The sequence below is a fragment of the Cervus canadensis genome, chromosome 8 (assembly GCF_019320065.1).
Source record: "Cervus canadensis isolate Bull #8, Minnesota chromosome 8, ASM1932006v1, whole genome shotgun sequence".
NCBI lineage: Eukaryota > Metazoa > Chordata > Mammalia > Artiodactyla > Cervidae > Cervus > Cervus canadensis.
Window position 1 is genome coordinate 26,205,528 of NC_057393.1, and position 27,796 is coordinate 26,233,323.

The 27,796-nt window shown below is 47.4% G+C and overlaps 1 protein-coding gene across 1 annotated transcript in view; it reads left to right on the forward strand.

The window, feature by feature from the left end:
* Positions 1-259: 259 nt before the first annotated feature.
* Positions 260-27,796, forward strand: part of COL17A1 (collagen type XVII alpha 1 chain) — a 47,359-nt gene continuing 19,822 nt past the window's right edge. Inside the window, exons 1-24 of the mRNA XM_043475503.1 lie at positions 260-448; positions 5,130-5,192; positions 7,300-7,344; positions 8,273-8,377; positions 9,809-9,940; positions 10,997-11,044; positions 11,913-11,948; positions 13,133-13,180; positions 14,522-14,665; positions 15,894-16,052; positions 16,586-16,657; positions 17,957-18,028; positions 19,008-19,076; positions 20,373-20,534; positions 20,902-20,979; positions 22,160-22,204; positions 23,234-23,452; positions 24,030-24,248; positions 24,585-24,614; positions 24,982-25,008; positions 26,242-26,268; positions 26,371-26,433; positions 27,148-27,252; positions 27,544-27,606. Of these exons, the coding sequence (XP_043331438.1) occupies positions 5,141-5,192; positions 7,300-7,344; positions 8,273-8,377; positions 9,809-9,940; positions 10,997-11,044; positions 11,913-11,948; positions 13,133-13,180; positions 14,522-14,665; positions 15,894-16,052; positions 16,586-16,657; positions 17,957-18,028; positions 19,008-19,076; positions 20,373-20,534; positions 20,902-20,979; positions 22,160-22,204; positions 23,234-23,452; positions 24,030-24,248; positions 24,585-24,614; positions 24,982-25,008; positions 26,242-26,268; positions 26,371-26,433; positions 27,148-27,252; positions 27,544-27,606 (2,020 nt within the window). The 5' untranslated portion in view covers positions 260-448; positions 5,130-5,140. The remainder of the gene's footprint in view (positions 449-5,129; positions 5,193-7,299; positions 7,345-8,272; positions 8,378-9,808; positions 9,941-10,996; positions 11,045-11,912; positions 11,949-13,132; positions 13,181-14,521; positions 14,666-15,893; positions 16,053-16,585; positions 16,658-17,956; positions 18,029-19,007; positions 19,077-20,372; positions 20,535-20,901; positions 20,980-22,159; positions 22,205-23,233; positions 23,453-24,029; positions 24,249-24,584; positions 24,615-24,981; positions 25,009-26,241; positions 26,269-26,370; positions 26,434-27,147; positions 27,253-27,543; positions 27,607-27,796) is intronic.

Below are 27,796 nucleotides of genomic sequence, written 5' to 3' on the forward strand. Positions count from 1 at the left end.
AGAAACACACAAAAAAATTTTTAAAAATCAAAATGTTAAAAAAAAAAGTCATTTCCTTTATGCTGAACCCTTGTTCCCTTTTCCCATGGCCCATAAATGGTTAATCCCATGGCTCTAAACTGGAGAAGCTTTCTGCCTCCTGTAAAGTTTGATTCCTGGAGGCAGATTTTTTTTTTTAATCCTGCAAGTGTCAGATAATTGGAAGGGTGGAGTCATGCTTCAAACCTCGACACACCTTTGTCAGGACTTGTTTGGAAGCAAAGAACGGAAAGAAACAAGGGGGAGAGAAGTGAACATTTTTGAAAGATCACTCAGCTCTAACACACCTTGGCTGGGTCTGGATAAAAAAAAAGTGGGAACGGCAAACAGTCTAGAAGAAAACGTCAGGGGAGGAAAGAAGGGGCATTTACTCAAAGTTGTTTCCGATTCCTTCAGCATCTCAAACTAGGTAAGTCATAGGAATTTGGTGGTTCTCGCTCCTTGTGAGATTTTAATTTGAGGTTTGCCGCTGAGAACTTGAATGTTTGTCAGAGAATCTAAGATGACATTCTTTAATTTCCAGTGTTCTGTTGATGTGATTAATTGATCATAAATGATTAGTTTGACTTATGTGTTCTACTTAGGGTAGGTCTTTTAAAGGGACAAGAAAGTTTTGACAGTGGGAAAATGAATAAAAAAGCCAGTGAAAATAAAGTGAACTCCGGTGACAAGATTTCTTTGGTACTGTTTTCAGTATTGTAAAATGACTTGTGTTAAACTGTTTTATTTAGAATATAAGAAGTTTAAAATTCCTTCTCTCTCAGTCTCGGTTTCTCTCTTCTCTCTCCCCACCCTTCCCTACTTTCCCTCTCTCCCCTTGATAGCAGAGAACAGCTCAGAAATCAAAGTGTAGGTGAGTGGGGGTTTCTAGAAGTAACCCCTGAGCACCAGTGTGCTCCCCCAGAGTCTGTGCTGGCAGGTTCTGACTAAGCTCAAGAGGCTGGCTGTATATCACACTCTATACTTACTACCCCTAATCTAAAGTAAAGTGAAATATCTGAAATGATATAGTTAATCCAGGAACTTCCTGGAGTCAAACTTGGAACAAGAAAAAAAAAACTCTGTCACATTTTACAGGCCAATGTAAACCAAAAGAAATTCATTTTGGAACGAGAACTACCAGTTTAGGTATCTCACTAGACCACATTAGCTACTAACTGACAATTTACCACTTTACTTTTTTGAAGTGTTGGCAAATCCTCTAGCACCTCACTTCTTTGAGAAGCAGCTAATCAGTAGCTTAATAGTTGGATTTGTTCTTTCCATAAAATATAGGGAGATTTTTTAAAGAAATCTGTTTGGAGAGCGGAATCATTTCTCTTACCCCTATATGCTTTCTCTTAGAGCTAAGGCACAAATCTAAGTTGAAACTAAACTAAAACAAATGTACAGCCTCCAATGGAGCCCTTTTAACATGGGGGCACTTAAAGCAAGGACTCTTGCTTCAAGCTTGGATAGAAACCCAGATTGCTGAAACCACTCTGACCTAAGAACTAACCACATTTTTAAATTATGCCTGACCAAAAGAAGTTTGCATCTGCCTGGTTTGGCTCAGTTGCCATTGTTAGTGGTAGCAGGATTTAACCAAACATGGCTATAAACAAGCAGCTTAATCACCAAGCTAGGGCCCAAGCTCCCCCAGCCCTGGTTATGAAAATCGAGGATGCTAAATGCAGAGGTGGGGGCACCTATTGCTTGCCAGAGGGGTGTAGAGACAGAAGCCTCTGAGACTGTCGACCCTAGGGCATGGGTATTCATACCCCCTGCAAACTGCTTGGCCCTTCTGTGTTAACAGAGCAATAGCTAGTGGGTGGTTTTCCCACACTTTGGTTATTTTGTTGTTGTTTTAAAATGTTAAGTGTACAGAGACCGGAGTAACAAGAGCTGTAAAGATACCTATGATTCCTTAGCAGAGGATAGGGACATTTATTCCTAAAATAGAAAAACATTTCCTTCTCTATTCCCTTCTTTGTGCTAAAGATCAAGTATTTCATGAATTGTTATAAGAAGGTCAGTTGAGATGGTTTTCTCTTGGTATTAGCAATTTGGCCTTATTTGTGCCTGGGTTACACCCCATCATCAATGTGAATAGTTTTAAGTGGCTGTGACATCATTTAAGTGAAGAGGAAAGGAAAAAACTCATAAAAGTAGACAAATGATTCTGAATTGTGTTTTCTTACATAAGAAAATGGCACAGGATCATTTTTATGTCTTCAAAAGAACATTATGAAATAACCACGAAGCAGCCCCTTAGAACTATGAATGGAAATTAACATAATTTTGGAATTGAGAACTTGAATGACCTGCTTATCCTCAGTTCTAGTAAAGTGGCCTAAATATCCCAGAGTTTAAAATTATGCTACTTGACTATGCTTTCGTTAAGTAGTACTTTTGGGGCAAGGCGTTCAGATAAGCACTGCTGGGAGAGGCAGGCTCAGCCACGAGTCTGGGCATGTACTTTCCTTTCCCTTATGTTACACTTTTTAAAAACTCTCAGCACTTAAAATATTTAAGAAGGAAATCCTGTGGGAAAACTGTAGCCCCGTGGGATGATCCCCATCCAGGTTTGTGCCTAAACCCATCATTTTCACTTTGATAACTCACAGAAAACTTCCTGTCAGCTCTGGTTGAAAGGAATTTGTCTCCTGATACATCCCTGCCATTTCTGACTATCAGTCTGGGTAAAGCCAGCAGAGCTCCTTCCTTATTTCAGGCCTAAGAAATCATTGTGTAAAGCCACAGGATGCAGCCATGTAGGAGCTCCAGGCTGAGACAGGTTGCATCTACCTTCACCCACCCAAGGGCCCTTCTATCTCTAGAGCACTGGCCAGTGAGGGCTCCCCTCCCTCCCATTCTGGAGGGGAGCATCTGATTTCTTAGCAGGCTATCTCCTTGTGCCCTCTGGAAGTTAGGGAACTCTTGGCTTTTTTGTTTCAGATCTTAAGGCTTCATCTTTGGGACCTAAGAAAAACATAGGGGCTACCTTGAAATGTTTGTTATATTTTTAGGTACAGAAAGAACAAGAAAACACTTGCCAGGTTGGCTGCCTAGACACTGAGACTCTTACCAAAAGGACTGGAGCTATCATCAATCTGCCTTGATGGCTATAAGTGGAAACGACCCAGCCAATCCAAATTTATAGCTGCCGGCAGCAACTTTCATTTAAGGATGGTAATAAGTGATAGCTTGTGGAAAGTTAAAGTTTCCATAGGTTGTTATAAAAAATTATCCTGAAAGGAACTGTTTGTAACAATTCAGGTGCTGCCATGCTAGGTGGCTCCCCAGTGGCAGCCAGGGGCATGTGAACATTTAATCTCCAAAATGCCTCCTGGTTCACAGCTGATGATGAATTTTAAAAAAGAGAGCGGAGGTGGGGGGGTGGTTTCAGAGATGCCAAAGGCATTAATGCCTAAACAGTGGATTTCAAAGAGGGTGTCGGGTTGTACATAGATCGGTGAGACAGTCCTACAGGTAATAGCTGGAGTACAGACACAGTCACAAGTCAGGTTTGGCCCTCTGATAAAGCTGGACTCCACTGTTAAATTGCTCATGGAGCCTGTGCTCTTCAGCTCTGGAAAACATACCTGCAAAGAACTTCTGTGTCTTCTTAGATGCAGCCAGGAATTTTTCCATGATGCCTCATTCTTGCCTAGAGCTGCATTTAAAAAACCCCAGTGAGCAAAAAGTTGGCACATTCGATCAGGCCCTGAAGCTAACTGTGCGGATCTTGGTGAAGTCCACCAGGTAGTTGACCAGTTGGTCTTGTGTAGTCCTGATTTTCAGTGGGGAACTCACCCAGGGCTTCATTTGGACTTTTTTTGACCTAGATACTTTTGCCTTTGTGGATGTCCTTCCTCCATTTAAATAAAAAAAAAAAGACAAAAAACTGCATGAAAGAATATAATCCAAGTTAGAGTGTGTTCATTTTTCCATTTGATTTTAAAAGAAGTTAAAAACTTTTTGCGGGCCCGTGAAACTATGATGGGACTAGGCCCTGTGCCCATTGCGCTTAGTGGATAAGTAGACCGTAAAGTCACTAGGCAGGAGAAAAAGACTGAAAGGAGAGATCTTCAAGAAAGGGGTGTCCTGGGTGGGAGTAGCTTGCTCCAGAATTCTAAAATCCCGATTTGAACTGCACCCAAAAGATCAAGTAGGAGGAAAGGAAGGTTAGGCAGAGAGAACCCAAGGGAAAGCCAGGTTTCAAGTCCTTGCAGAGCCTGAGACTGCTAACTACAGCCAAAAGCACCCAGTTGGAACAGAGATCCTTACCTTGGTCTCCTGAACTGTGTTCCTCCCCAGCCCAGCCCAGCCCCACCCCTGAAGTCAGCCTTGCCTCATCCCATCCACGCTTCAGGACACAGTGCACAAGATCTCAGTGATTTTTCTGCCCGGAGTAAGAGTGAAGGGAGAACGTAGATGACTTGTACAGATCTTTTCCTACATATTTCAGTAGATTTTACATTGACTTTCTTGTTCTTTTTTTTTCCTACCTAAGTCTGTAAAGAAGCATAGTAGGGCTGTTGTGTTAAAGAGAAAATTTCATGTTGTGAAGTATAAAGTTCCACACAAGTATGACCATCATAATGGTTTTTACCCTGATTTCAACCCATCAAACATCATTCTCACATCTGAACTCTAAATAATGAAGCATGAATGTCTTTTATTCACAGAGCATTGTATAGAACACTGAACATTGTGGGATACATCAAAATGAATTAGCTGAAAGCACCACATGCTTTGAGAGATATTGTATTACTTGGCAAAAAGTGGAAGTTTTACAGTCAAATGTCAGGGTGCCAGATCTATGTAAGACCTTTAATGCTCAGCAGGGTGCAACCTGGTCAACTGGACCCTGAAAAAAAAAAAGATAGTACAAAAGAGTAGGATCCAAGGTGGAACTATTAAATTACTTCCTAACTAATACAAGAAATGGGAATGACTCTTATTACAATATATGCACATGAAAGAATTATGGTTTGAATTCTGGGAATCCAGTTTTAGTTCTCAGCTTGAATAGTAGGGACCTATACTATATACGAAAAGGGGTGGAAATGGACATGGCTATTCCTGGTTTCTGGCTTTTTCTGTAGGTGGCGATGATATGGATGTAACCAAGAAGAACAAAAGAGATGGCACTGAAGTCACTGAAAGAAGTAAGAGCGTGATAAATGTCATTATAAAAGTAATAAAAAGTTTGGAAAAAGTAAATAATTAGTTCCTAATTCTACCACAACTACTGTATCTTTTTTTCTATTTCTTATGTGTTTTTTTTAGTTTTTTCTTAGTTTTTTGCTCTTTTTTCACTGTATAATTTTTAATGTATTCCTAAATAGGCTTTATTTTTTCCTTTAAGAAGGCTTTTGTTGATTTTTTAATACACCTGTAATCGAAATGTGTTCCGTTTTTTCTTCAAAAGACCAGAAGTGCCATTTCAATGTTATAGTTTTTATAACCAGCATTTTTAATGATTTCATAATATCCTGTTGAATGAATTTGCTAGAGTTTATTCAATCGTGTTCTTATTTAGGGATACAGGGTGATGGAAATACAAAAGAATAATATCCCCATTACTGCAGGGACAAAGTTGGAATCACACTGGTGACACAGTTGCAATCTACTCTGAAAACTGAAAACAGGCACATTTCTTTTGTGAAACTGCCCAAATGATAAATTCAGAGACATTTAAACTGTCCCCTTAGCAGCTCTAACTCTTTCATCTATCCTGTGACTTTCATATATCTCTAAAAAAAAAAAAAAAAAACTCTGCATCCACAGACTTGGAACTCTAAGTTAAGAAATAATTTATTTTTATGTGTCATAGAATCCCAAAAGTCCGCACAACAAGAGGTTTAGTGAAAGCTCAAGGACTATTATTCAAATCTAGCTGCCATTTTTGTCTCTACAACCATTTCCTTTTATGCATGTTATGCTGCTTCTGCTCCTTTAATAACCCCATGTTGCTGCTAAGACAACCAAACTAATAGGAACACGCGGGGTGTAGAAAGAAAGGGTGATGGGTGTGGGAGGGAGCAGTTGCCAGCACACAAGGTGATACCCCACCATCTTCTTCATCCTTTTCTGTTTTCATGAGCTATACCTGCATACATACCACATATATGCATATGCTCGGGCTTGTGCACACACATATGCATGAGAAGTGTGATTTCAGAAAACAGGGGGCTCAGCTAAATAGGGGCACCTTGATGTCCAACCCAGAGGGAGGTAGTGGTTGGTGATGGTCACGGTCAGAGCACAAAATTGGCCTGGTTATGGTTTCAGAATCTATCCACCCCCCATGCTGCTGTAGAGGAGAGAGTGATTCAGGAAGGCAAGAGTTCTTTATTCTAACTGGTGTTTTTAAAAAACACAAAAAACTTTTATGACCTCCATTACTCACCACCACTTGGCACCTTCTCCATTCCCTGGTGGCTCAGACGGTAAAGTGTCTGTCTACAATGCGGGAGACCTGGGTTCAGTCCCTGGGTCGGGAAGATTCCCTGGAGGAGGAAACAGCAACCCACTCTAGTATTCTTGCCTAGAAGATCCCATGGACGGAAGAGCTTGGTGCAGGCTACTGTCCATGGGGTCGCAAAGAGTCAGGCACGACTGAGCAACTTCCCTTTCCATTTTAGGAGGCAAAGGGACTGATTCTCAAGTCTGTCTTGGATATTCACCTGTCCATGATTTCACCAAGCACCAAATGTGACTTATCAACCCCCTTCCTTCGTACATCTCCTCACACTCAGGCATGGCCCTGAAGATTTTAGAATGAATTATGCATCCTTGAGATACCCCCAAATTCATAAAGAAGTTCAAGGTCATTATCCACATCACAGTGGAATCAGCCAGGAAGATGTACTGGCCTCAGCTGGACTGGGTGACTATTCAGAAGGGACAGTGCAGAGAAAAGTGACTTAAGGTTCTGATCCTGCTTCAAAGGTGAATCCAGGCCTGGGCGAGATCTAATTGTTAGATGAGAGACATTAATGCACGGTAACTCGTTTTTCAAATCAGTGGGTAACTAACTACTTTTGGTCCCAAAGAAATATAAACCTATTTTCCGGGTACATTAAGTCCCATTGTTATTGCACCTATTTGCTTTTACAGTGGGTCAGATCAAATCCCTTGAAGCCCAAGTGTATAAAAATCTACCTTGAACCTCATTAGAGTGCTGAGCTTATGAAAGATGTGAGACCTTGCCAAAGTAGAGGAATTTCAATGCATTACGTAAGATCTCATCTTTTCTTTGTCTTTTTCTAGTCATCACAGAAACAGTAACTACAAGACTTACATCCTTACCACCAAGTAAGTGACTTATTTTGAGAACTTTCTTCTCATTAAGGCTTGTGTGAAGGGCTCCACATATAATCTTTTTCATGAGCTCTCACTCATCAGTCCAGCAAATCCAGAATATCAGAAATCTTTTTTTTTTTTTTAACAGCTGTGTTGACTTTAACTTATATCCCACAGAATCCACCAGTTTGAAGTGTGTAATTCAATGGTCATTAGTCCATCCATAGAGTCATGTGGCCCCTTTGCAACAATCTAATTTTAGAACATTTCCATCCTCCTTCCCCTCTCTCTGGCCTCTAAAAAGCACAAATATGCTTTCTGTCTCTATAGATTTGATTGGACGCTAAAATATCAGACATCTTCTCCAGCCTGGGCCTGGGTTGGGAGGAGGGAACCGTAGTCAGGCCTCTGTTTGAATCTACTCTTCTCTCAGGAGGTTGCTGGGGTTAGTGGATTCTATAATGGAGATCCAAGCCCCCAAGCTAGCCCTGCACCTCCTGGGAATCCTGGTTCAGGACAGGGTGGGAAGCCCCCGCATCCACACATAGGTTGGAGCATGATGAGCTGCCAGGTGAAACACCGTCCTCATAGAGCTGTCGCTCAGCCCTCTGACACTTCCAGCGGCTGCCAGGTCCAGGGCACTGGCCAGGCATTCACAAAAGTCCAACCTGGGCTCTGGCCTCCAGGAGTTTTCATTACTTGCTGACTTTTCTAATATTTAAATTATCCTAACCAGCAACCACCCTGGGAACTTTCTTTTTAAATTGGGTAGAATATTTGCTCTTGACCTTTGTATCAAAAACAAACAAAATGAGATCCGTGTGGTGCGGTGGGAAAGAGGCCCCAAACCAACAGGGTCGTGAGTGAGAAGCCAGGGAAGGCAGGTGAGAGGGGCTGCTGAGTCCACTTGTAAATTGTCACCTGCTCCTCGTTTCTGCAGAAGGGGGGACCAGCAATGGCTATGCTAAAACAGGATCTCTGGGTGGAGGGAGCCGGCTGGAGAAACAGAGCCTGACGCATGGCAGCAGCGGCTACATAAACTCAAGTAAGTGCCTGCTGGTGGGAGGGGTCGGGGAAGGGCAGATGGGCAGGGAGAGGGATCACTACCACTGTTTGTCATCCATTCCAAATGCCCCAAAGAGCTGTGAGGCCTATTTCAAATGGGATCAGTTGTCATTATGTCCCCAATAAAAATAACATGATTAAGAAGCTTTCCTAGAGAGGTGACTCCTTTCCTGCTGAACTACTTACTCTCTTTAACTCATTTCTTTTAGATAAGAGTATGCATGTCTGAGGGTTTACAGTTGAATTAACAACAACAAAACAACAAAAGAAACTTAACGATTAGGTTACTATGCTAAGGAAATCTGGTGACATACAACCCCAGACTATGTGAGTTTCCACTGGGCAGATATCCAACACAGACCCAGTAGATGCCAAAGAAATAATATTTCCTGGTAACTTTCAACTGAAACACAACAAACAAAGCAGGGAAAACACACATACATGCACATTGCCTCTAAAGCTATAGTTTTAAACTTTATATTTTATATTGGAGCATAGCCAATTAACAGTGTTGTGATAGTTTCAGGTGGATGGCAAAGGGACTCAGCCATACATATAAATGTATCCATTCTCCCCCAAACTCCCCTCGCACCCAGGCTGCCAGATAACATTGAACAGAATTCCCTGTGCTATATAGTAGGACCTTGTTGGTTATCCATTTAAGATACCACAGTGTGTACATGTCCATCCCAAAGTGAAGTGAAGTGAAAGTTGCTCAGTCGCATCCAATTCTTTGCGATCTGTATAGTCCATGGGATTCTCTAGGCCAGAATACTGGAGTGGGTAGCCTTTCCCTTCTCCAGGGGATCTTCCCAACCCAGGGATCGAACTCAGGTCTCCCATATTGCAGGCGGATTCTTTACCAACTGAGCCACAAGGGAAGCCCATCCCAAACTTCCTAACAATCCCTTACTCCCATTCCCCATTCCCTCCCCATGCCCCGCCCCCACCTGCAAACCAGAAGTTCATTCTCTAGGTCTGTGAGTCCGAAGTCATTTTTTAAATCTTGGAATGACACTGAAGAGAAGACCCAAGATATGCAAACAGCTGAGCTGCCCAAGAGCTGCACATGTCCTTACCTGTGGAGAAATATTTGCATGTGGGGTTGTATTCCAGGGCACCCAGCAGTGGTCTGCAATTACAGGCCAGGTCCTTAGGAAACAGCCTGCTTCTCCACTTCCAGGCACTTTGGCTACAGACAGAAAGGACCTCCCTGCCTTTCAGGGTTCTGGGAAAGGGCAGCAGCAATAATTCCACCTCCATTTCTGAGCACCCTTTCGGTCACGCTCTCCTGAAAGCCTCTGGCCCCTCCACAGGGCCCTCCTTCATTAGGACTGACTGCGTGTACCTAGTATAACTGTATGTCACCCTGTGAAGTGCTCTGAGGGTTTCTGTCTTTCCCCACTTGTAGGTGGGAGCATGCGAGGCAGTGCCTCCACCTCCAGTTATAGAAGGGCCCATTCACCTGCCTCCACTCTGCCCAACTCACCAGGCTCGACTTTCGAGAGGAAGACTCATGTCACCCGCCATGGAACATATGAAGGTACAGGCCCCACAGACTTTAAGAAAGAACTACTCTCCCCCCCTCAGTAACTTCTCTCATCCTTTGAATGAATTCAGTTATCTTGTCCTAAAGTAGAGCCTCTGGTATGACTTTCTGGTGGGGATACTTCTCAGGGAATAGGACACATAGGACTTGAGCTCAGGTAAGAAGTCAAGGCAAGACACCCAGTTTTGGGTTATCCACAAAGGGTTGTTAGTAGAAGTTGGAAAACTGGAGAAGTTTGTCAGGGAGGAGAGTTCAAATGCAGAAGGGAACACAGAAAGATAAAGTTTGGGGGAAAATGGAGAAAGAAGAGCCAGATCACAGAAAGGAGGAGTCAATGGCAATGCCATTTAAGTCAGAGAGAGAAGGGGCAAGCTCATGATCAAGAAGGAGGAGGTGAGAGGAAGACATCTGGGCTCTTCTCCTAAAGTTACTGGAATTCCTGGCAATCTACATAAATATACAGTTTTAGTGGATAACAGACAAACCAGGTGCAAATGGGTCTAATAGTGAATGAATTGGGTACTAGTGATGGAAAAACAGGATATCCTGCTTCTGGATATCCCAGTAAATGATTTTAACCCAGGGCTGCCAAAGGTAGGGAGAACCCTAAGTCCAGGCCAGGTGGAGAGGATCACCACAAGTTCACCCTGCTGCTCTGCCAGCACTGGTCTCTTCACTTAACGAGGCCCACCTCCGGAACAAGCCGCACGAGGTCAGAGAACTGCTGGTGCTGACAGCGTGTTCGTTTGATCAGAGATGGGTCTTTGGCATCAGCAGTGCATAGGGCAAGAGTTGAGGAAGCGAAAACAAAAAGGAAATGAAACAGTTGTTCAAATTTGAACAACTTCAAACAGCTGTCCTTGTTCACTCCTTGTCCCACCCAAGTAGATCAGTGACCAGGAGGAAGTGCCACAAGCAAGTCCCTTGGGCATAATGTGTTTAAATCCTGGGCTGAACACCCAGGCTGCAGAGGTGCAGAAAGGACCCACTCTCTCAGAAGCTATTTGGGCTTAAGTGGCCATTTGTACTAAGTGTTTGTCCTTTCTCCAGGGAGCTCCAGCGGCAACTCTTCCCCCGAGTACCCTCGGAAGGAATTTGGTATGTCCTATCCTTATTTTCTAAAGAAATGGTCGGTCAAGCCTGGCAGGGATGGAGAGGGAACATCATGAGTTAAGTGGGTTCTTCTAGAAGAGTCTGACCTCTGCTGACCTCTTTTTCTTGGCTCTTTATCCTGAAGCATCTTAAGGGGATGGATGGTCAGATGCATCAGTTTGCTGTCAAAAGTCTTTGCTCATGAAATGGCAAGCTTCTCACACAAGGCTCAGGCTTGGGCAGATAAGCCCTAAGGCCAGGCAACAACCATAGATTTTCCCTTCCACAGGACCCACAGAGACCTTCCTACAAAGGGGAGCAGGGGTGAGAATACACAAATATCAAACACCCCAGCACCTCTACCACAGCAGCCTCAAAGGGGCACATTTTAACCGAATGAAACCCGAGGTGGGACCTTAAATCTTGAGTCCGTATTCTTGGGTTCCCACGGTACATAAGAACTGATGATATGAGTGATTATAATTTCAGTTATTTACTTGCTTACAGGGCAAAAACCAAGACAGTCTCTAACAGAAAACTAAAGGAAAGACCTGGCAGTCTCTTGATAAATTTGATCAATGTGATCAACCAGTCCAAATGGATCATGATTACCTTAGTTAACATTCTAAGTGTGAGCCAATTTAACATTCATTTGCTAACTTAGCACCCTAAACACACTGGGGCTTACATAATTTTCTCTTCCCTTTGGCCAAGTGGGCATCATTTATTAAACATCCACCATCCATAAAGGTTTCTATCTGGATATAAATGCACTATGAAAACCACCTCCCCCACCCAAATAGGTCTGCCTCCATGTCACAGATGTTTAGCATGCCACCTCTAATGCCTAATATTACTTTTCTTTGTTTCTCAGCATCTTCTTCTACCAGAGGACGGAGCCAAACACGAGGTAATCTCTGTCACTGGGTTCAGTTCAGTTCATTCAATTAGTATTTTCTGAGCATCTAACGTGTGTCCAGATATGAGCCAGGAAAAGTGAGGAGTAAAGAATGAATAAGCCATGGTTTCTGACCTCAAGGAGCCTGTAGCACCTGGGAGTCTCCTTTGGGAAGGGTGGACTTTTGACAGCAGACTAGCAAACATGTGGAGTGGTTCGCTCTGCTGTGGATTGTCTGAAGGTGCTAGCATCACATCTCATTTCACCTCCAGTCTCCTGGGTGACTTTAACAAGTTGTGCTGTAATTGCATTTACACAGCAAAAAACAAACAAACAAAAAGGAGCACAAGCCCCTCTTTTTCATTGTTCCAGGGGACGAAGTTCTCTGTGAGAGTTTTGCACTGTCCACAACTGCTTGTGGATAAGGCCCTAGCAGGGAATGTGGTCCTGGAGAAAGCTGCCCTTGATTTACTCAGTGAGGGTGAGGGTGAGGGTGGCAAGGAGTGTGTCAGGGCAGTGCTGAAGGCAGAATTCCTAGGCCCTGGGCATTCGTAAGGGTCAGTCTAAGCCTCCCAGGGTCCTGGAAAGTTAGGCACATACAAACCACCCACAATTTGATAGTTGATTGATGCTGATGCTCCTCCTGAAACTTAGAATGTTAAATCACCCACTTGCTGCCCTAAAGAGGCCAAGATGGCTAAGAATATACTAGAATTCTCTTGCTATTGGCTGAGAAACCCTGGAGACAGGAGAGCAGCTTGGTTCTGGTAAAGGGGAGTGGGCCCTAGGAAGTTCTTGTGAGTCGCTCACCCAGGTCCAACTCTCTGCGACCCCATGGACTGCAGCCCGCCAGGTTCCTCTGTCCATGGGATTCTCCAGGCAGGAATACTGGAGTGGGTTGCCACTTCCTTCTCCAGGGCTCTAGGAAAGGAGTTGGTTATTGCTGATTGTGATGGCACCTCCAGGCTCAGCCTGTGGTTTCTGCTCTCAGTGGCTGGTAGGGGGTGGGGGGCAGTTGTGATCCGGGATAAGGAGAGGACTCCTCTTTCTAAGCAGCACTCATCCTGGGCACACCTAGGTTTTCTGTCCCTGGATCACAGAGCAGCCCAAAGATGAATCTGCAGCTCAGAGCTCAGTGTGGGGCACTGTGAGCCCAGCTCCTTCTTTCACAACTGTTCCATCTCTTCCCTGTACAGAGAGCGAGATCCGAGTTCGACTGCAGAGTGCGTCCCCATCTACCCGCTGTAAGTGCTCACGTCCTGGGAGGGATCCAAGAGTCCAGGGCTACTGCTGTGTGTGCGCAGTCACTCATGTCATAAATGACACGTCTAAGGTTGCGACAGGGACCCAGGGCTGAGTGCAGGGGTGAGGAGCTGAGTAAGTCCTGGTCCCTGCTGTTCTGTAGTTCACAGACAATAAACCACCAGCCATGACAGCTCAGGGACAGAGGGAGCGGGGGCCAGAGGAGTCTTCCCAGGTTAGTCGGTCACTTGAAGGGAGACTAAAGGAGGGTCTCAGCGAGATGAGTGGGCAGAGACATGGGAGGAAGTTTCAGTACACCTGAAGGAAAAGGAGCAGGGGGGGCCTCAAAGGGGTGGTTAAGACCAGAGAAGGCAGAAGTGTGAGAGTTCGAACTTGGTTATCTCGGACGTCAGGGATTCCCTAGTCTCTGTTTGTTGACCATGTTGCTCTCCTGTTGTCTGCCATTTTGAAATGAGCCCAAGTGGGTGGGAGCCAAGAACAAAGACCAGGAAGAGAAAGAGCTGGCTCGGGTGGCTCAGGATTCAAAGATTGGGACTTGTCCCAAGAGCTCAGGGCCTGGGCCGTAGGGTCCAACTCTAGGCCTGACACGGTCTCACCTGAGTCTTTCCAGGCTTGGGGAGGGGGTTGTTGAGCACAAAGTCTGGAGCTCTCAGGGGCGGGGGTGCCTGGGCGGTCCTCCGGCGCATGTCATCAGCAAACGTCTCCTCTCACACGTTGCCCTTGCACGATGCCACCCTCCTCTTCTGTTTGCCGCCTTGCGAGGCACAGCATGTTTTACTCCACTGAATCACCTCATTGCAAATCCTATCAGCTGGAGGGCCTGGAAATTAACTCACAGGAAAGCAGCATAATATTTAAGAGTTATGGGCTACACATTCCTTTTGACACTTCAGAGCATACAAGGTCAGAGACCCTACACCCGAGGCAGCCTCTGCCTGGGATGAGACCACCGCTGAACCATTTGTTTCAAGGGGTCTTGTTCTCTAGCTATCCCAGGTGTGAATGCTCCCCCCGATCCAGGATGACAGGGTCTTCCAGCCACAGAATCTTCCCTGTGATGTCTAATTAGGAAATATTTATGAAAAACTTTGACCTCCTTAGAGCCACTAGATTTATGAGGCCATTAACATTACAAAGTGCCAGGTTAATCAGTGCTATAAATTGACAAGATGCAGAAATGACAAGGCTAACCAGAAATGTTCCAGCAGGTGAAGTGGATGCTTCATCCTCCCCAGTGTTCAGGGTGCCGTGAATGTTCACCACTGCAGCTGGACTTGGGAAGGAATCCCAAGCCTAATGAAAAACTGGGGGATTCCTTTCAGGGACAGAATTGGATGACGTCAAGCGTTTGCTCAAAGGGAGCCGCTCTGCAAGCGTGAGCCCCACCCGGAATTCCTCTAACACACTCCCCATCCCCAAGAAAGGCACCGTGGAGACCAAGGTGGTGACAGCGAGCTCCCAGTCAGGTAAGCCCCTCAGCCCCAGGCTGCTGTGGAAGGAAGGGAATAAGGTGACAGGTGTGCCCAGGCAGGCTTTTCAGGATGCAGCAGACTTCACAAAACCCTGAGTGTTGCTCTTCCTGCAGCATGAAAAGGTGGACTGCACCCTTCTCACCTCCATCTGGTCAGCCTTCCCACGTGCAGGCCATTGTCTGGCTCTAGAGCCTAGAGATTCTCCCAGGAAATTCTTGACATGTCCTGGGAATGTGTTGGCCAGGTTCCCCAAAGGAAGAATATTGGGGAAAGTTGTAATGTTTTCTGTCATTCACTCACTTGTCCGATAAACATTTATTATATACTGCCTCTATTCCAAGCACCAGGCACTGAGGAAAGGCAATGAGCAGGGTAGACTGAGGGGAAGACAAGCAGGATGAGTATAGTTCAGCACTCATACATCATGTGCCTGCCAAGTGCAAGGTGGGTTCTGTGGGAGGCAGAGAGATGAATCAGCTGGTCCCTGGGGGGAGGTGAGGTGAGAAGCGAGTTCTGCTATATATGAGGTGAAGCTTTCCTCTCACTAAAAAAAAAAAAAAAAAAAAACCATCTTGAGATAGTGATCTTTTGTTTTTCAATATAAAACCAAAACCTCGGAGTAGTTTGTGACCTGTGTGGTTAACTGCCTCTCAGGTAACAAATAGGCAGAATTGGTTTCAGATTTGAGATGCACCCAATGCCACTCAGGGTGACAGCATGCCCCTTGGGTCTGGTTGGCACAAAGAAATGTTTAAGGAGCGTTCAACAGGAGAAGGCTGCCACTGGTACAGAGTGGCCTCAGAACTGAGGACTTCCCTTCCTGCGCTGCTGTCTGGAATTCTACTGTAAAGGAGCCATAGTTCCACGGCATCTGTGTAGGGGAGTCAGCAGCAGAGAGAGAGACCATTAGCGGGGACAGTGCACTGGGAGGTGGTGGGGGGCTTAGAAGGAGAAATGGGTGGACCCTAGAGCAAAATTTACCTACTTCAAATTTCACCAAGAGCCAGCAAGAATTTCTGACCCAAGAGATCAGGTTTTCACCAGCAACAAGATTTCAGACAGAAGTGGGATGACCAACTGCTACAGTTCCGTTAGACTGAGGGAGCTGCCAGGACTAGGGACCTTCAGGGCTAAAACTGGGAAAGTCCTGGCAAACCAAGCCCACTGGGTTCCCCCAGCACAGAGAATGGGTTTGTCTCACTGGGGTGTGTGTGTGTTTCAGTGTCTGGCACCTATGATACAACCATCCTGGATGCCAACCTTCCCTCCCATGTGTGGTCCTCCACCTTGCCAGCGGGGTCCTCCATGGGCACCTATCACAACAACATCACAACGCAGAGCTCATCCCTGCTCAACACCAATGCCTATTCTGCAGGATCAGGTATGTGGCTCGCAGCGCACAGCGCCTCCCTGTCCCGACCCCACCATACCTCACGCTGAAGCTGAATGGCCCCACCTGCATTTGCCATCCCCATGGCTTCCTAGAAGGGCTTCCTGTGGCCAAGCATCCCAAGATTTTTCCACTGGAACTTCAATTCAATTCCTATGCTGATTCCTCTGGTGGAATATATATATATATGTATATATATATATAAACAAATATAAAGATTAACTGTGTGAACTTGAGAGATCATTTAACTTCTCTGGGTTTTAAGTGCTGTCTCTGTGAAGCAGTCACGAACAAGAAGGGCTTGGCTGGTCATTCAAAGCCCCACCAACCTGCGACTGCGCATTGGCTATTATGACCCAAGGCACACCATGGACTAATGATTGGTTCCATGCTGCAAAGCAGGAGCCCAAGGTTTTCCTAAAAACAGTAATGTAACACAGTGCAATGCTGGCCTTTCCTCCAGTGCTTCTCTGCCCCTGTTCTGTGTGGATGTACTCTCACCAACCTTCTTCCCTCCCCCGCAGTCTTTGGAGTTCCAAATAACATGGCCTCCTGCTCCCCAACTCTGCAGCCCGGAATCAGCACCAGCTCCTCAGGTCAGTGCTTGCCGGCTTGAAAAAATAATGGTTGTTCTTGCCTAGTGAGGGAAATGGAATGGTTTGTAGGGAAGATGTTCATCCTGACCAAGAGCATGAGGACTTCCTCCACACACACACGGCAGCACAGAAGCAGTAACCAAGGAGATGCATTAGAAGGCACAGAGCCTGCCCTCCATCACAGACGCAGCTCAGCCCCCAAGGGAAAGGGGGCCAGAGGCTGCACTTATGTGCTTATTCTGTGCCTGTCCCTTTATCTAGTAGGAGAGGAGGAGAGATGGAAGGAAAGGGACCAAGTGAGGCAGAGCTGGGGACATTTTTAGGTTGGAAAGCATTGTTAATTTAGAAAGAACTTAACCGCATCTTAAATGTTGTAGTTCCTTGGGGGCTCAAACAATGTTACTGCTTTGCTTCCAAGACAGATATATAATCTTTTTAAAGGATTTATTCACTCTATTTCCACGTATATCATCATAGCCCATATGTAAATAAGTTATCAGCCCATTTCTTTTGTTAAAGGAATCTGCCTTCTTTCTGTGTTGTCATGACTAATATCACATAGTGATGTAGGCCGTTTTTATTTTCCTTGGCCTTCTTAACTTCTGATTTCAACACCTCCAATTAACTAGTGTCCCACAAACCCAGCAGATACCAGATTCAAGCTTTTTCCCTCTTGCCTTTGCTAGTTTACTCTGCAAAGTCCTGACTGAGGAGGGTGGGCTGATGTTGAATTTTGTGCCCCAAACTCCAGATAGGATGGAATTCAAGAAGCTGTTAACTAGGGAGGAATGAGCTTCTACATTGTTAAAAACAGACAACCAACCAACCTTTGAAATACTACTGGGAGTGAGGGGACTTCTACGTGCTTGAGTCAGAAGGAAAAATAGGGTCCTGCCCTGTTAGTGCCTCAGCCATTGTGTCTGGATCTGCAGTTCCCGTGCTGTATACCAAGGCACCCTAAGGTCCTGCAGAGAAGGGAACCCCTGGGATATTTGAAATTTTTGAAGCATACAGCAACATCTGTTAGACCCTCTGCAAATTACTACTATAAAGTTGTGTGGACCTAAGTTGCTCAATAAATGGAGCTTAGGAATTTTCTGGGTGGGGCAGTGGGGGGAAGAAGCAGTGTTTAAAAAATTACCATGTCAGTAAGAGTGTGGGAACTGAGAAGGTTCAGAATCTCTGTCATATGCAAGTGCATTCTTCATGAAAGTGTTTTAGGGGGTTCCTGGGACTGGCTGCCTTACTTAGAGGGCCTCGTCTATGTACCTGCTCTCACCTGTCTTCAATTCCTCTCAGTGTTCGGCATGCAGAACAATCTGGCCCCCAGCTCATCCACCCTGTCCCATGGCATGGCCACCACTTCCACAGGTGTGTAACTGGGGTTTGGAGCCTAGGAGCTGGGAAGCAACACCTCTTTGCAGCTATAGCTCACAATAGCCCTTTTCAGCAATGGAATTAGAGGGACCAAAATGTCCCTAAAAGTCAACTGACCTTTCCCACCAAAGAAACAACCCTCCCTACACTGACCAGAGATGCCAATCTCAGTCAAGTGCTGGCTCAGACACGAGTGAGAGCCTTGCTGGGGGTGTGTCCTCTATGTCTCCATGTCTCACCACTGTCCTTAACTGCCCACTGTCACTGCATATCAATCATTTGGCTGACTTTATAGTGTACCCCTCTGCAAACCTGGGGGAGGCAGGACAGAAGAGGCACGAGCCTCAGGCTTTACCCTCGACTTGCTTACTGTTTAGTTGGAGGGCTTCTCTGGTGGCTCAGACGGTAAAGAATTTGCCTGCAGTGTGGGAGGCCCGGGTTCAATCCCTGGGTCAGGAAGATCCCCTGAAGAAAGGAATGGCTATCCACTCCAGTATTCTTGCCTGAAAAGTCTCATGGACAGAGGAGCCTGGCAGGTTACAGTCCAGGGGGTCGCAAAGAGTGAACGTCTCATGCATATGAAACATCTGGGGGATCCTGTAAGAGAGCATGAATCAAGCCGTGCCAAGCAGGTGTTGGTACTATAGGAGTTCAGAAGGGAAGTAGATGGGCGGGGTGGGGCGGGGCAGGGGCGGGGCGGGCGGTGTAGGACAACTTCATGGAGGAGGTGGCCTTTGGAACAATCCTCCAAGGATGAGGATTATATCATACAAAGTTTCATCTAAGTTTTGTTGTCCCCATGGCTAGAGAGAGTGGATTTCATGATTCAGTATTATTCTGTTCACTATTATTGTTCACTATTATCTTCCTCTCCCCTGGAGAGGCTGCCTGTCTGCCAGGGCAGGTCAGCTGCTTCTACACAGCGTGGAGCTGCCTCCTGTGCCCCACTCATTCAGTGGTTCTTGTCTTGCAGCATATGGTGTGAAGAAAAACATGCCCCAGAGTCCCACTGTTGTGAGCACTGGGGTGTCCACTTCTGCAGGTAAGTGCTGTTGCCAGCTGCCAGAGGCAGGCCAGCACACAGGAAGGTCTGTTCCTTAGTTACGTGTGGCAGGAGGGGACATAACCCATGGGTGGTCTGAGGTCTACAAAGGGGACTTACCCAAGGGCCTCCTGGTTATTTCCAGGAGTGAGCAGCTGGGTGTGCCTCTCACCTTACCTTGGCCTTCCTGTCCAAGGGGGCCATGAAGCTTCACCCTCCACACCTGCCCAAGGTCAGGTCCACACAGCCCAGCACCCACCCCTGTTGGAAACCCCATCACAAGGACCAGGGTGCCCCCCAGAAGCTGCCACACCCTCCCTACTTTCTGTGGCATCTTTATCAACTCGGGCACATGACACATGATAGCCTGTTTTCTCCGCTGCTCTGATCCTGGTGTATTTCCCTCCATTCAACAAGTTATCCATCCAAAACCTGTTTTTACTGAGTACCTGCTTTGTGTGAGACAGTGTTCTGAGTGCCCGGCTTAGACACAGGGGCTTCCCAGGGGGCTCAGTGGTAAAGAACCCAACTGCCAACACAGGGGATGAGGGTTCTATCCCTGGGTCAGGAAGATCCCCTGAAGAAGGAAATGGCAACCCGCTCCAGTATTCTTGCCTAGAAAATTTCATCGGCAGAGGAGCCTGGTAGGCTATATAGTCCATGTGGTTGCAAAGAGTCTGACACAACTTAACGACTGAACAGGCACGCACTATACAGACACAGACAAAGAGCCTAGATTCCCATTGTCACCAGGCTGACAGTTCCAGTGGAGGAAGCTGATAACAGACAAATGGACGAAGTATACAAGATAATTACAGAAAATGACACGTAGTTGAAGGACAGACGTAGTGAGGTGGTAGAGACAGAGATGTGTGCATGCTGGATGCGGTGGTCGGGAAAAGCTCCCCCAGCATGCAAACACTTGAGACTTTCTGTTAGAAATGAACCTACCCAGTTAATTAAAAAAGGGCCTGCCTGGCATATTAACTTTGACCCATTTACTGAAGATCCTATAGAGTCCAGGTGGGAGGCAGCCCCTCAGGCCAGCCCCCAGTGCTTCTGGTGTTGACCCAACCTCCTGATGGCCAGGCCCAGCCATGCAGAAACATGACGATGTCTCTGGTCCCCAAGATGCTTCTTAGTAGTGGCTGTCAGCATCAGTGAGAGCAGGAGCCCCTCAGACACACCCACTTACCCCTTTCCTTTCCTCTACCCTCCTTTTCTTCTTCTCCTGGTTACTTCTTTTCCTTTCCCTCTACCTTTTCCATCCTTATCACCCACTTCTTTCCTCTCCAGCCAGCACCACAAATGTCCAGAACGATGACCTCTTACACAAGGACTGTAAATTCCTGATCCTGGAGAAGGACAACACACCCTCCAAGAAGGAGATGGAGCTGCTGATCATGACCAAGGACAGTGGGAAGGTCTTTACAGCCTCCCCAGCCAGCGTCACTGCAAGTACGTGGGAGCCCATGAGACAGATTTTGGAAGAAAGACAGTGTAGGCAAATGTCCTAGCAAGGTGATTTGAGACGTTTGACTGATGAAACCACAGTCATTCCATTCAAATGAAAACTGTCTGTTGAGTAGTGTCCCAGGGTCTGCCTTGAATGCAGACAAGCTAGGAAAATTCCAGCAGAGAGCTCTCAAAAGGGTCTTTGGACAATAAGAAGTTACCTAACCCCAGGCCCAGACTGGGGGTGGTTAACCCCAGGAAAGCAGGGCCCTCTTCCTACCAGGCTAACCTCCACCTCTGCAAGCGGGAAAGGATGTGGGTGGGGGAGCGGGGAGAGAAGATCCGGGATCATCACAGGTTGTGTGCACAGCTTCTTTTTCAGAGGACACCCTAAAAAAGGAAAAACAAGCTGCGTACACCGACACCTACTTAGTGTCAGAAGCTAACGGTAAGAGCAAATCTGATCGCTGTCCGCTTTGGCCATTCCGTCTGTCATTGATCTGTTTCCTGAGACCTCAGACCTCAGTGTGTGGTCCTGTCCAGTAGCATCATAAGACCCAGGAGCATGTTAGAAATGCGGAGTCCTGGGCTCTAACCCAGACCTGCTGTGTCAGAGGCTGCATTTCCCCAAACTCCCCTATTGATTTGTGTGTGCTTATAATGTAAGCAAAGACTTTCCCTGGCACATCTAAAGTCCACAGTGGCATTTTTTTCCCTCACCTTTACTAGTCCTCCCATGATTTTCAGAACTCAGAAAAAAAGCTTTGCAAACCACTTGCTAGCTTTTTTTTCTTCCCAAATACCTGGATTCTGTCCCGGATTACCATATTTCTTCACACGGTGGTTCCTGTGAATCTCTCCAAATCATGGATTTCAGGGAGCTCAGCAAAGAAAGAGAAAAGTTAAGCCACAGAACATTTTTTTAAAAAATGCAAATGAAATGAGTTACAATCCTCTCAAGGTCTAACACTAAGTCTTCTTCTACTTTTTTTTTTTCCGAGATACTTAAGTGTTTACCCTTTGATTATCTGAAGCTTGGTCTTCTAAATTAGCAGTTCCTTACATTTTAGGGATGGAGGTGGGGTTGTGGAGCCAAAGGACCCTTTTCAGAACCTGGTGAAAGCTGTAAACAATTTTTCCAGAAAATCTCACACACTCCCACAAACTCAGTGGTCGTATAGCATCTGAGACTCACGCTCAGCCCTTCTCCAGGCCCGTCTTTGCCTTTCTTTTCTTTACAGCCCAGGTTAGGAACCTGTGTGCAAAGCCTTTTAACCAAGAAATCAAGAGTCTTTTCTCACAAGCACATTTATTGTTTGAATGCCATGGCCACCCGTAGTATGTCCTCCAAAAAATGTCTTGGGCTTTCAGGTCACAAAAGTTTATTACAGTGTACTTTTGTCCACTGTGAATTGTTCGCCAAGCCAAGTCTTCATCAACATAATTATTGCAGCATGATATCGGTGAGGACTGAGTTAATGATGTTCCTGCACATGGCTGTTCCACGAGGTCCCTGGGGCACACCTACTTCAAGCCCCACAGCAGGTCCACGCACAGGCTGGACCGTCCTGTGGGCTCCTGCAGTTTAAGGGCTCAGTCAAAACAGTGATCTCGGTGTTGTCTTTCAGGAGATGTGAAGACTGTGTCCGCAAAGGGCAAGGGCGCCTCTGCAGGTGAGTAAGAGCGACGGGTCCCACAGCAACAGGAGTGGAGGAGCTGGCGATGGTGATTGGACCAGATAACAGCCCCCTAGCCTGGAGCCAGAGCACACATGAACACCCCAGCTCTAGAGTTTCCCCAAAAGCCTTCAAAGGGAGTGGGGTGGAGGGCGGTGGAGGGGTTGGCTGGGGGCCAAAGCAGGGCTGCAGAAGGAGCTCAGCTCAGGAGACAAGCTCACAGGTCACACTGTACCGTGGGACGCCCACTGTCTGGGTGCCTACTGTCTGGGTGCCAACTATCTGTCCAGGATCTGTCAACATGGCAAGAGCAACACAGCAGGGCTACTGTTGGGTCTTACAGACCACTCTCCTCCCCCTGCCCACACGGCTTCAAGGTGACCCTAAGATCACACACATCTCCCGTCCCTTATACCTTCCTCACTTGCTCCCATCATCTTGTGAGAGAAGGAAATCAAGGAGCATCAGCCAACTTTAGATATTAAAAACAAAATACACTTTCACTAAAAAGAAATAAAAAGCCTCCTGGCCACCCTTTAGGTGCTGAGTATAGTTCTAGGCACTGTGAGGATTACAAAGAGCCTTGTGAACTGAGATGTGGAGATGGGGATTATTCAGATTTGGGCTTAATAATATGCAGGAGGTTGTGGCAGATCCATGTTCATAATCAAGAATTTTAACCCTGATGCTCTCTTCTACATCCTCTGCTAATTACGCTGCATGCCTTATCTCATTTAACATCCATTTCATGAAGAAAGGTCAACTTTGAACTCCATTTTCTAAAAAGAGGAGTCAGAGAGTTTAAGGGACCTTCTCAGGATCTCACAGCTCAAGCCCAGGATTGTCAGACCTCTGCTCATGATCAGCCAGCACGGCTCCTTGTTTATTCCAGGAGCCACAGGGACCTGCCTGCAAGCCCACTCACACTCACTCAGGCCTGCAGGAAATCACCACGAGTCAGAGAATTTGGAGGGAAGGGGGCACGAGCCGCTGGAAGTCACCTTACCCTTGCCCTCTCTTCCACAGACATCCACGGCTACGACCACCGCCATGGTGGTGGAGGTGGTGGCGGCAGCGGCGGTGCCCTTGGCAGTGGGGCCGCTGGTGGAGGGGGCAAGGGCTCGTGGGGGGCGGCGCCTGCCTGGTGCCCCTGCGGCTCCTGGTGCAGCTGGTGGAAGTGGCTGCTGGGCCTGCTGCTCACCTGGCTACTGCTCCTGGGGCTGCTCTTCGGCCTCATCGCTCTGGGTACGTGTGGCAGGGCCCTGCTGCCTGTTCAGAAGGGCAGGAACCACCAAGTATCCCACATGTCAGGTGCCAAGGGGCCCGAGATCATGGGTGCAGACCCCTTGTTCCTGCAGATGCGGAGGCTGGGGCTCCAGGAGGCCCCTGGTCAAGGTCCTGTGGCTGCTCCATTGCGGAGCTGGGACTCTAAGGCAGCTCCTGGTTCTCAGGGAACAGGGGCCCCATGCCAGTGGCATCCTGCTCCAAGCCCCTGGCTGCCCTTAATAATCAGGCCAGACCTTTCATAGCCTTTCTACTTTCCACATTCCGTTGACTCTCACACCAGCTCCCTTGGGAGACTTGAGGGCTAGCTCTGTCACCATGGCCAGGCTTCTTCAAGGCTCAGTTCCAGTTTTGAGTAGCTCATCCTGCTGGTAGCCACAGCAGACTATCTCCCCAAAATTATTCCAGTAAAATGTCCCCGCAGCGTGAAGAAGCCACCATGGCCTCCAGAGCCCCCACTTCAGCCTCCCCTGGAGCACTAGGAAGGCACTGGCTGGCAGGCTCCTGTGCTGATGCTGTCTCTGTGTGTCTGTTCCAGCCGAGGAGGTGAGGAAGCTGAAGGCACGTGTGGACGAGCTGGAGAAAATGAGGGGCCGCTTGTCTTACAACGAGAAGATGGAGAGGAGCAGCCAGGATGCTGTCCAGGGGGTTGCGCCCAGGCTGGGGGAAGGTCTAGGAAAATCTGGGCTTGATGGCTACAATCAGGAGGACATCTGGCAATTCGTGAGGGCCAGGCTGATGACAGAACAGGAAAACGGTGAGCACATCACAGGGGGAAAGGTCAGCAGCTCCCAGTCCTGGCTTCTGTATATGGAGTGGTGTCTGTTTAGGGCAATCCCCAGCGCCCCTCACTCAGCTCTCTTGACAGCCCTGGGATGGAGGGAGGACCCATATTGGTATCCTAATTTATGGTTAGAAAAACTGAGAGCTGAGGAGCATTGTCCAACCTGCATACTTTAGAATCAGGTAGCTAGACCTAGCCTGGTTCGTCCCACCATACCACTGATCCCCTTCAGGTGTGTGTGTGTGTTGTGCTTGTGTGTGTGTGACACAGAAGATGTGCAGCTAACTCCGGCTTTGCTGTCTCTTGTAGGAAATCTCCGAGGAAGCCCTGGGCCTAAAGGTATCGCAGTGGATGGAGCCCTTTTCCTGGACCCAAGTCTTCTGGGGGTGGGGAGTGGGGTGGGTTTGGAAAACTTTTTTTTTTCCCCAAATTGAAGGATGAGCAGTGGAAAGATCTTACAGAATCTGTTGGGAGGGCTGAGAACTGGCTTTACCATCAGAATATCTTAGAATGGGAAGGGAGCTAAAGTGTGCTCTAAGAGAGGCAAATGATGAGCCCAAGAGACACCAATGGTGATGGAGAGGAAGCCACGCCACACGCCAGCTCACTATGAAATGTCATTTACATGGAGTCCACTGACGTTTAGGAGAGAATGGCCCTTGACTTCTCACCACATCTCACAGTTTTCATGTCTCTCTTATTTTAGGTGACATGGGAGTTCAAGGCCCTAAAGGTAAATAGAACAAAATTTTTACCTTAAATATTAGTGAGGGTTGACTGTTTAAAGCAATCAGCAAGTGCCAGAAAACACACTTCCCACCCTCCCTGGCCATCCCCGACTTGTGGTAGGATCGTGAATTGCAGAGCAGCCTGCAGACCCTCAGGCTTTTGGGGAAGGGGCCAGGAGTGGGGGAAGTGGGGGCTTCCTGATAGAATAGAGCTGCACCTCTGGGGCAGTCCTGTCACTGGCCCGATCTCAGGGGTTCCCACAGCAAGGACCCTGAGGAGGCCTGTGGTCTGGATCAGCCCAGGTGGTTCCAAGGCCAGGGGTACACAGACCATTCTGAGAATCACTATTGGAGATGGCAGGGTCACCCCCTCTCTTCTCAGCTTCACCTCCCTTCTCAAGAGATCCCAGTGCAGGAATTGGGGTTCCTCTACTTGATGGCCTCCCAAGTTCAGGATTCCCTGCCCTCCACATGCACACTCTGGGTCACGACCTCTGCACTCCATTCCCCAAGGCTCCAGCTTGCAGGCTATGAACCCATCCTGACCATTGTCGACTAAAAAATATAGTCACAACCTGAAAGTAGAGAGTTATTTTGTTTGGTGGGAATGTTTAGGACCCTGAGCCCGGAAAACAGCATGTCAGGATCTCTGAGAGAACTGCTCCGAGGGGTGGTGGGTGTCAGGCTATATACAAGTTTGCAACAAAGGGAGCAGGCAGTTTGAACATCAAAGATCAGGTATTCAGTTAAGGAAGTGAGCATTCTATGTATGGAAGGATGGAAGCTTCTAGGCTCACCGAATTCATTTCTTTCATATGCACTTCAGCTATCTGGGGCCAATCCTGTTTCCTTGTTCACCTTGTTTCTTGCATCCCCCCAGCTCCTCAGCAATCACCGTAGGGGTGGCAGCATCTGCTGGATCGCAGTTTTGGGCTTCCTTATTCACATTTGGAGGCCAGAAATCGCTGATGGCTGTGAAATTTCTTGTTCATTAATATAGGAGATATTTTCATTTCACACCATCATGCAGTCAAATCTGAATCACAGATAAACAATAAATCATTCTTCACTATAAGTATGTCCCAAATACTAAAAATTTATTCAGGGTTTATCTGCAGTTCAGAGTTAACTGAGCGTCCCATGTTGTAGTTTGGCCATCCTACCTGAATTCCACTGGAGGCTTCTTTAGGTGATCAGCCTGGGTCCTCTGCTTGACTTTTCTTTCTTTGTTCCCACAGGAGACCGAGGGTTCCCTGGAACTCCAGGTGTGTAGCCTGTGATGGTGCTGCTAGGGTTGCAGACCACTGGGTCCTGGCTCCTGGTGTCTGGGAGGAAAGAAAGGCTGAGCTATTCTTGTGTGTCCACAGGTATCCCTGGGCCCTTGGGCCACCAAGGTCCAGAGGGACCAAAGGGACAGAAAGGCAACATGGGTAAGAACGATTTCTCTGTTCACTTATTCCCTCATTCATTCATTCATTCATTCAGTAAATGTTTTTGTTAGGTACCTGCTCTGTGCCAGACCCTGTTTTAGGTGTTGGGGAGAGGGTGGTGAACAAAACAGAGAACCCCTGCCTACTTCTGGGTGCAGATAAACAATAGACATGATAGATAAATGAAGTATACAGAGGGAGGGAGTGACTGGTAAAATAGGAACATAGAGCCCAGCGGGTCTGGAAGGGCTGAAGGGTAATTGAAAATAAGGCTGGCAGGGAAGGCCTCACTGAGAAGGTGCCATTTAAGCAAAGATGTGAAGTGGGAGAGAGAACCAGGCCTAAGATAATCTGGGGGAACCTTCCAGGCAGAGGGAGCAGATACAGGCCTGGGGCAAGGGTCTGGGAGCCTGGGGAGGAGTAGGAGGAGGAGGGTGTCGGGAGCCATCAAAGGAGGCCAAGAGTCAAGAGGGAGGGGCCTTGGAGACCTTGCAAGGATATGGCTTTTATTCTCAGTGAGCTGAGAAGCTGTTTGCAGGTTGGGGCAGAAATAGGACACGATCAACTTGCATTTTCAAACTCTGGCTTCTGCACTGAGTTTGGGCTGCAGAGGAAAAGAAGTAGGGAGGTGGGTGTGGAGACTCCAGGCAGGTGTCCTGCCAGCAAGATGCTGCCTATCTGGTGACTAGCTGAGGTGGGCATTTCTGTCTTTAGGTGAGCCTGGCATGGAGGGACCCATGGGCCAGAGAGGGCGAGAAGGCCCCATGGGACCTCGCGGTGAACCAGGGCCCCCTGGGTTTGGAGAGAAAGGAGACAGAGGTAAGAGGCGATTCCTTCACTGGGCAGACTGGCTGCATCCACACTTCCTCCTCACATGGTTCTCCCTCCCTCTCTCTTTCACTTGCGTTAGCTGAGCACCTGCTTTGAGCCAGGGTCTGTGCTGGATCCTGTGGTCTAAGAAGGGGGCATGGGCTGGGATGTGGGTTCAGGCCCAACGGATCTGAGACCACCAGCAGGGTGGGAAGTGTTTTCCACCTGCAAATGATAACACATGGGCTGAGTGGGCAACCAAAGTGGGGGGATTCTCTCACAGTGCTTATTTCTCCCCAGGGGATGCCGGTAAACCAGGTGTTCAGGGCCCACCTGGTGTCCCAGGCTCGGTCGGTCCCAAAGGTAAGTCAAGTGCCCACACAGTGCCCAAGTTTGCCATGTCCAGGAGGGATCTCAGAGGTCCAGGCACTGGGATCCCCGACAGCCCTAATCCACAGCTCCAGGGTTGACAGGCCCAGAGAGCGTCCCCTCCCCAGAAAAGAGTCCCTGGGTGTCAGGATTGGAGCTGTATTTTTGGCGAATTTATTTATAT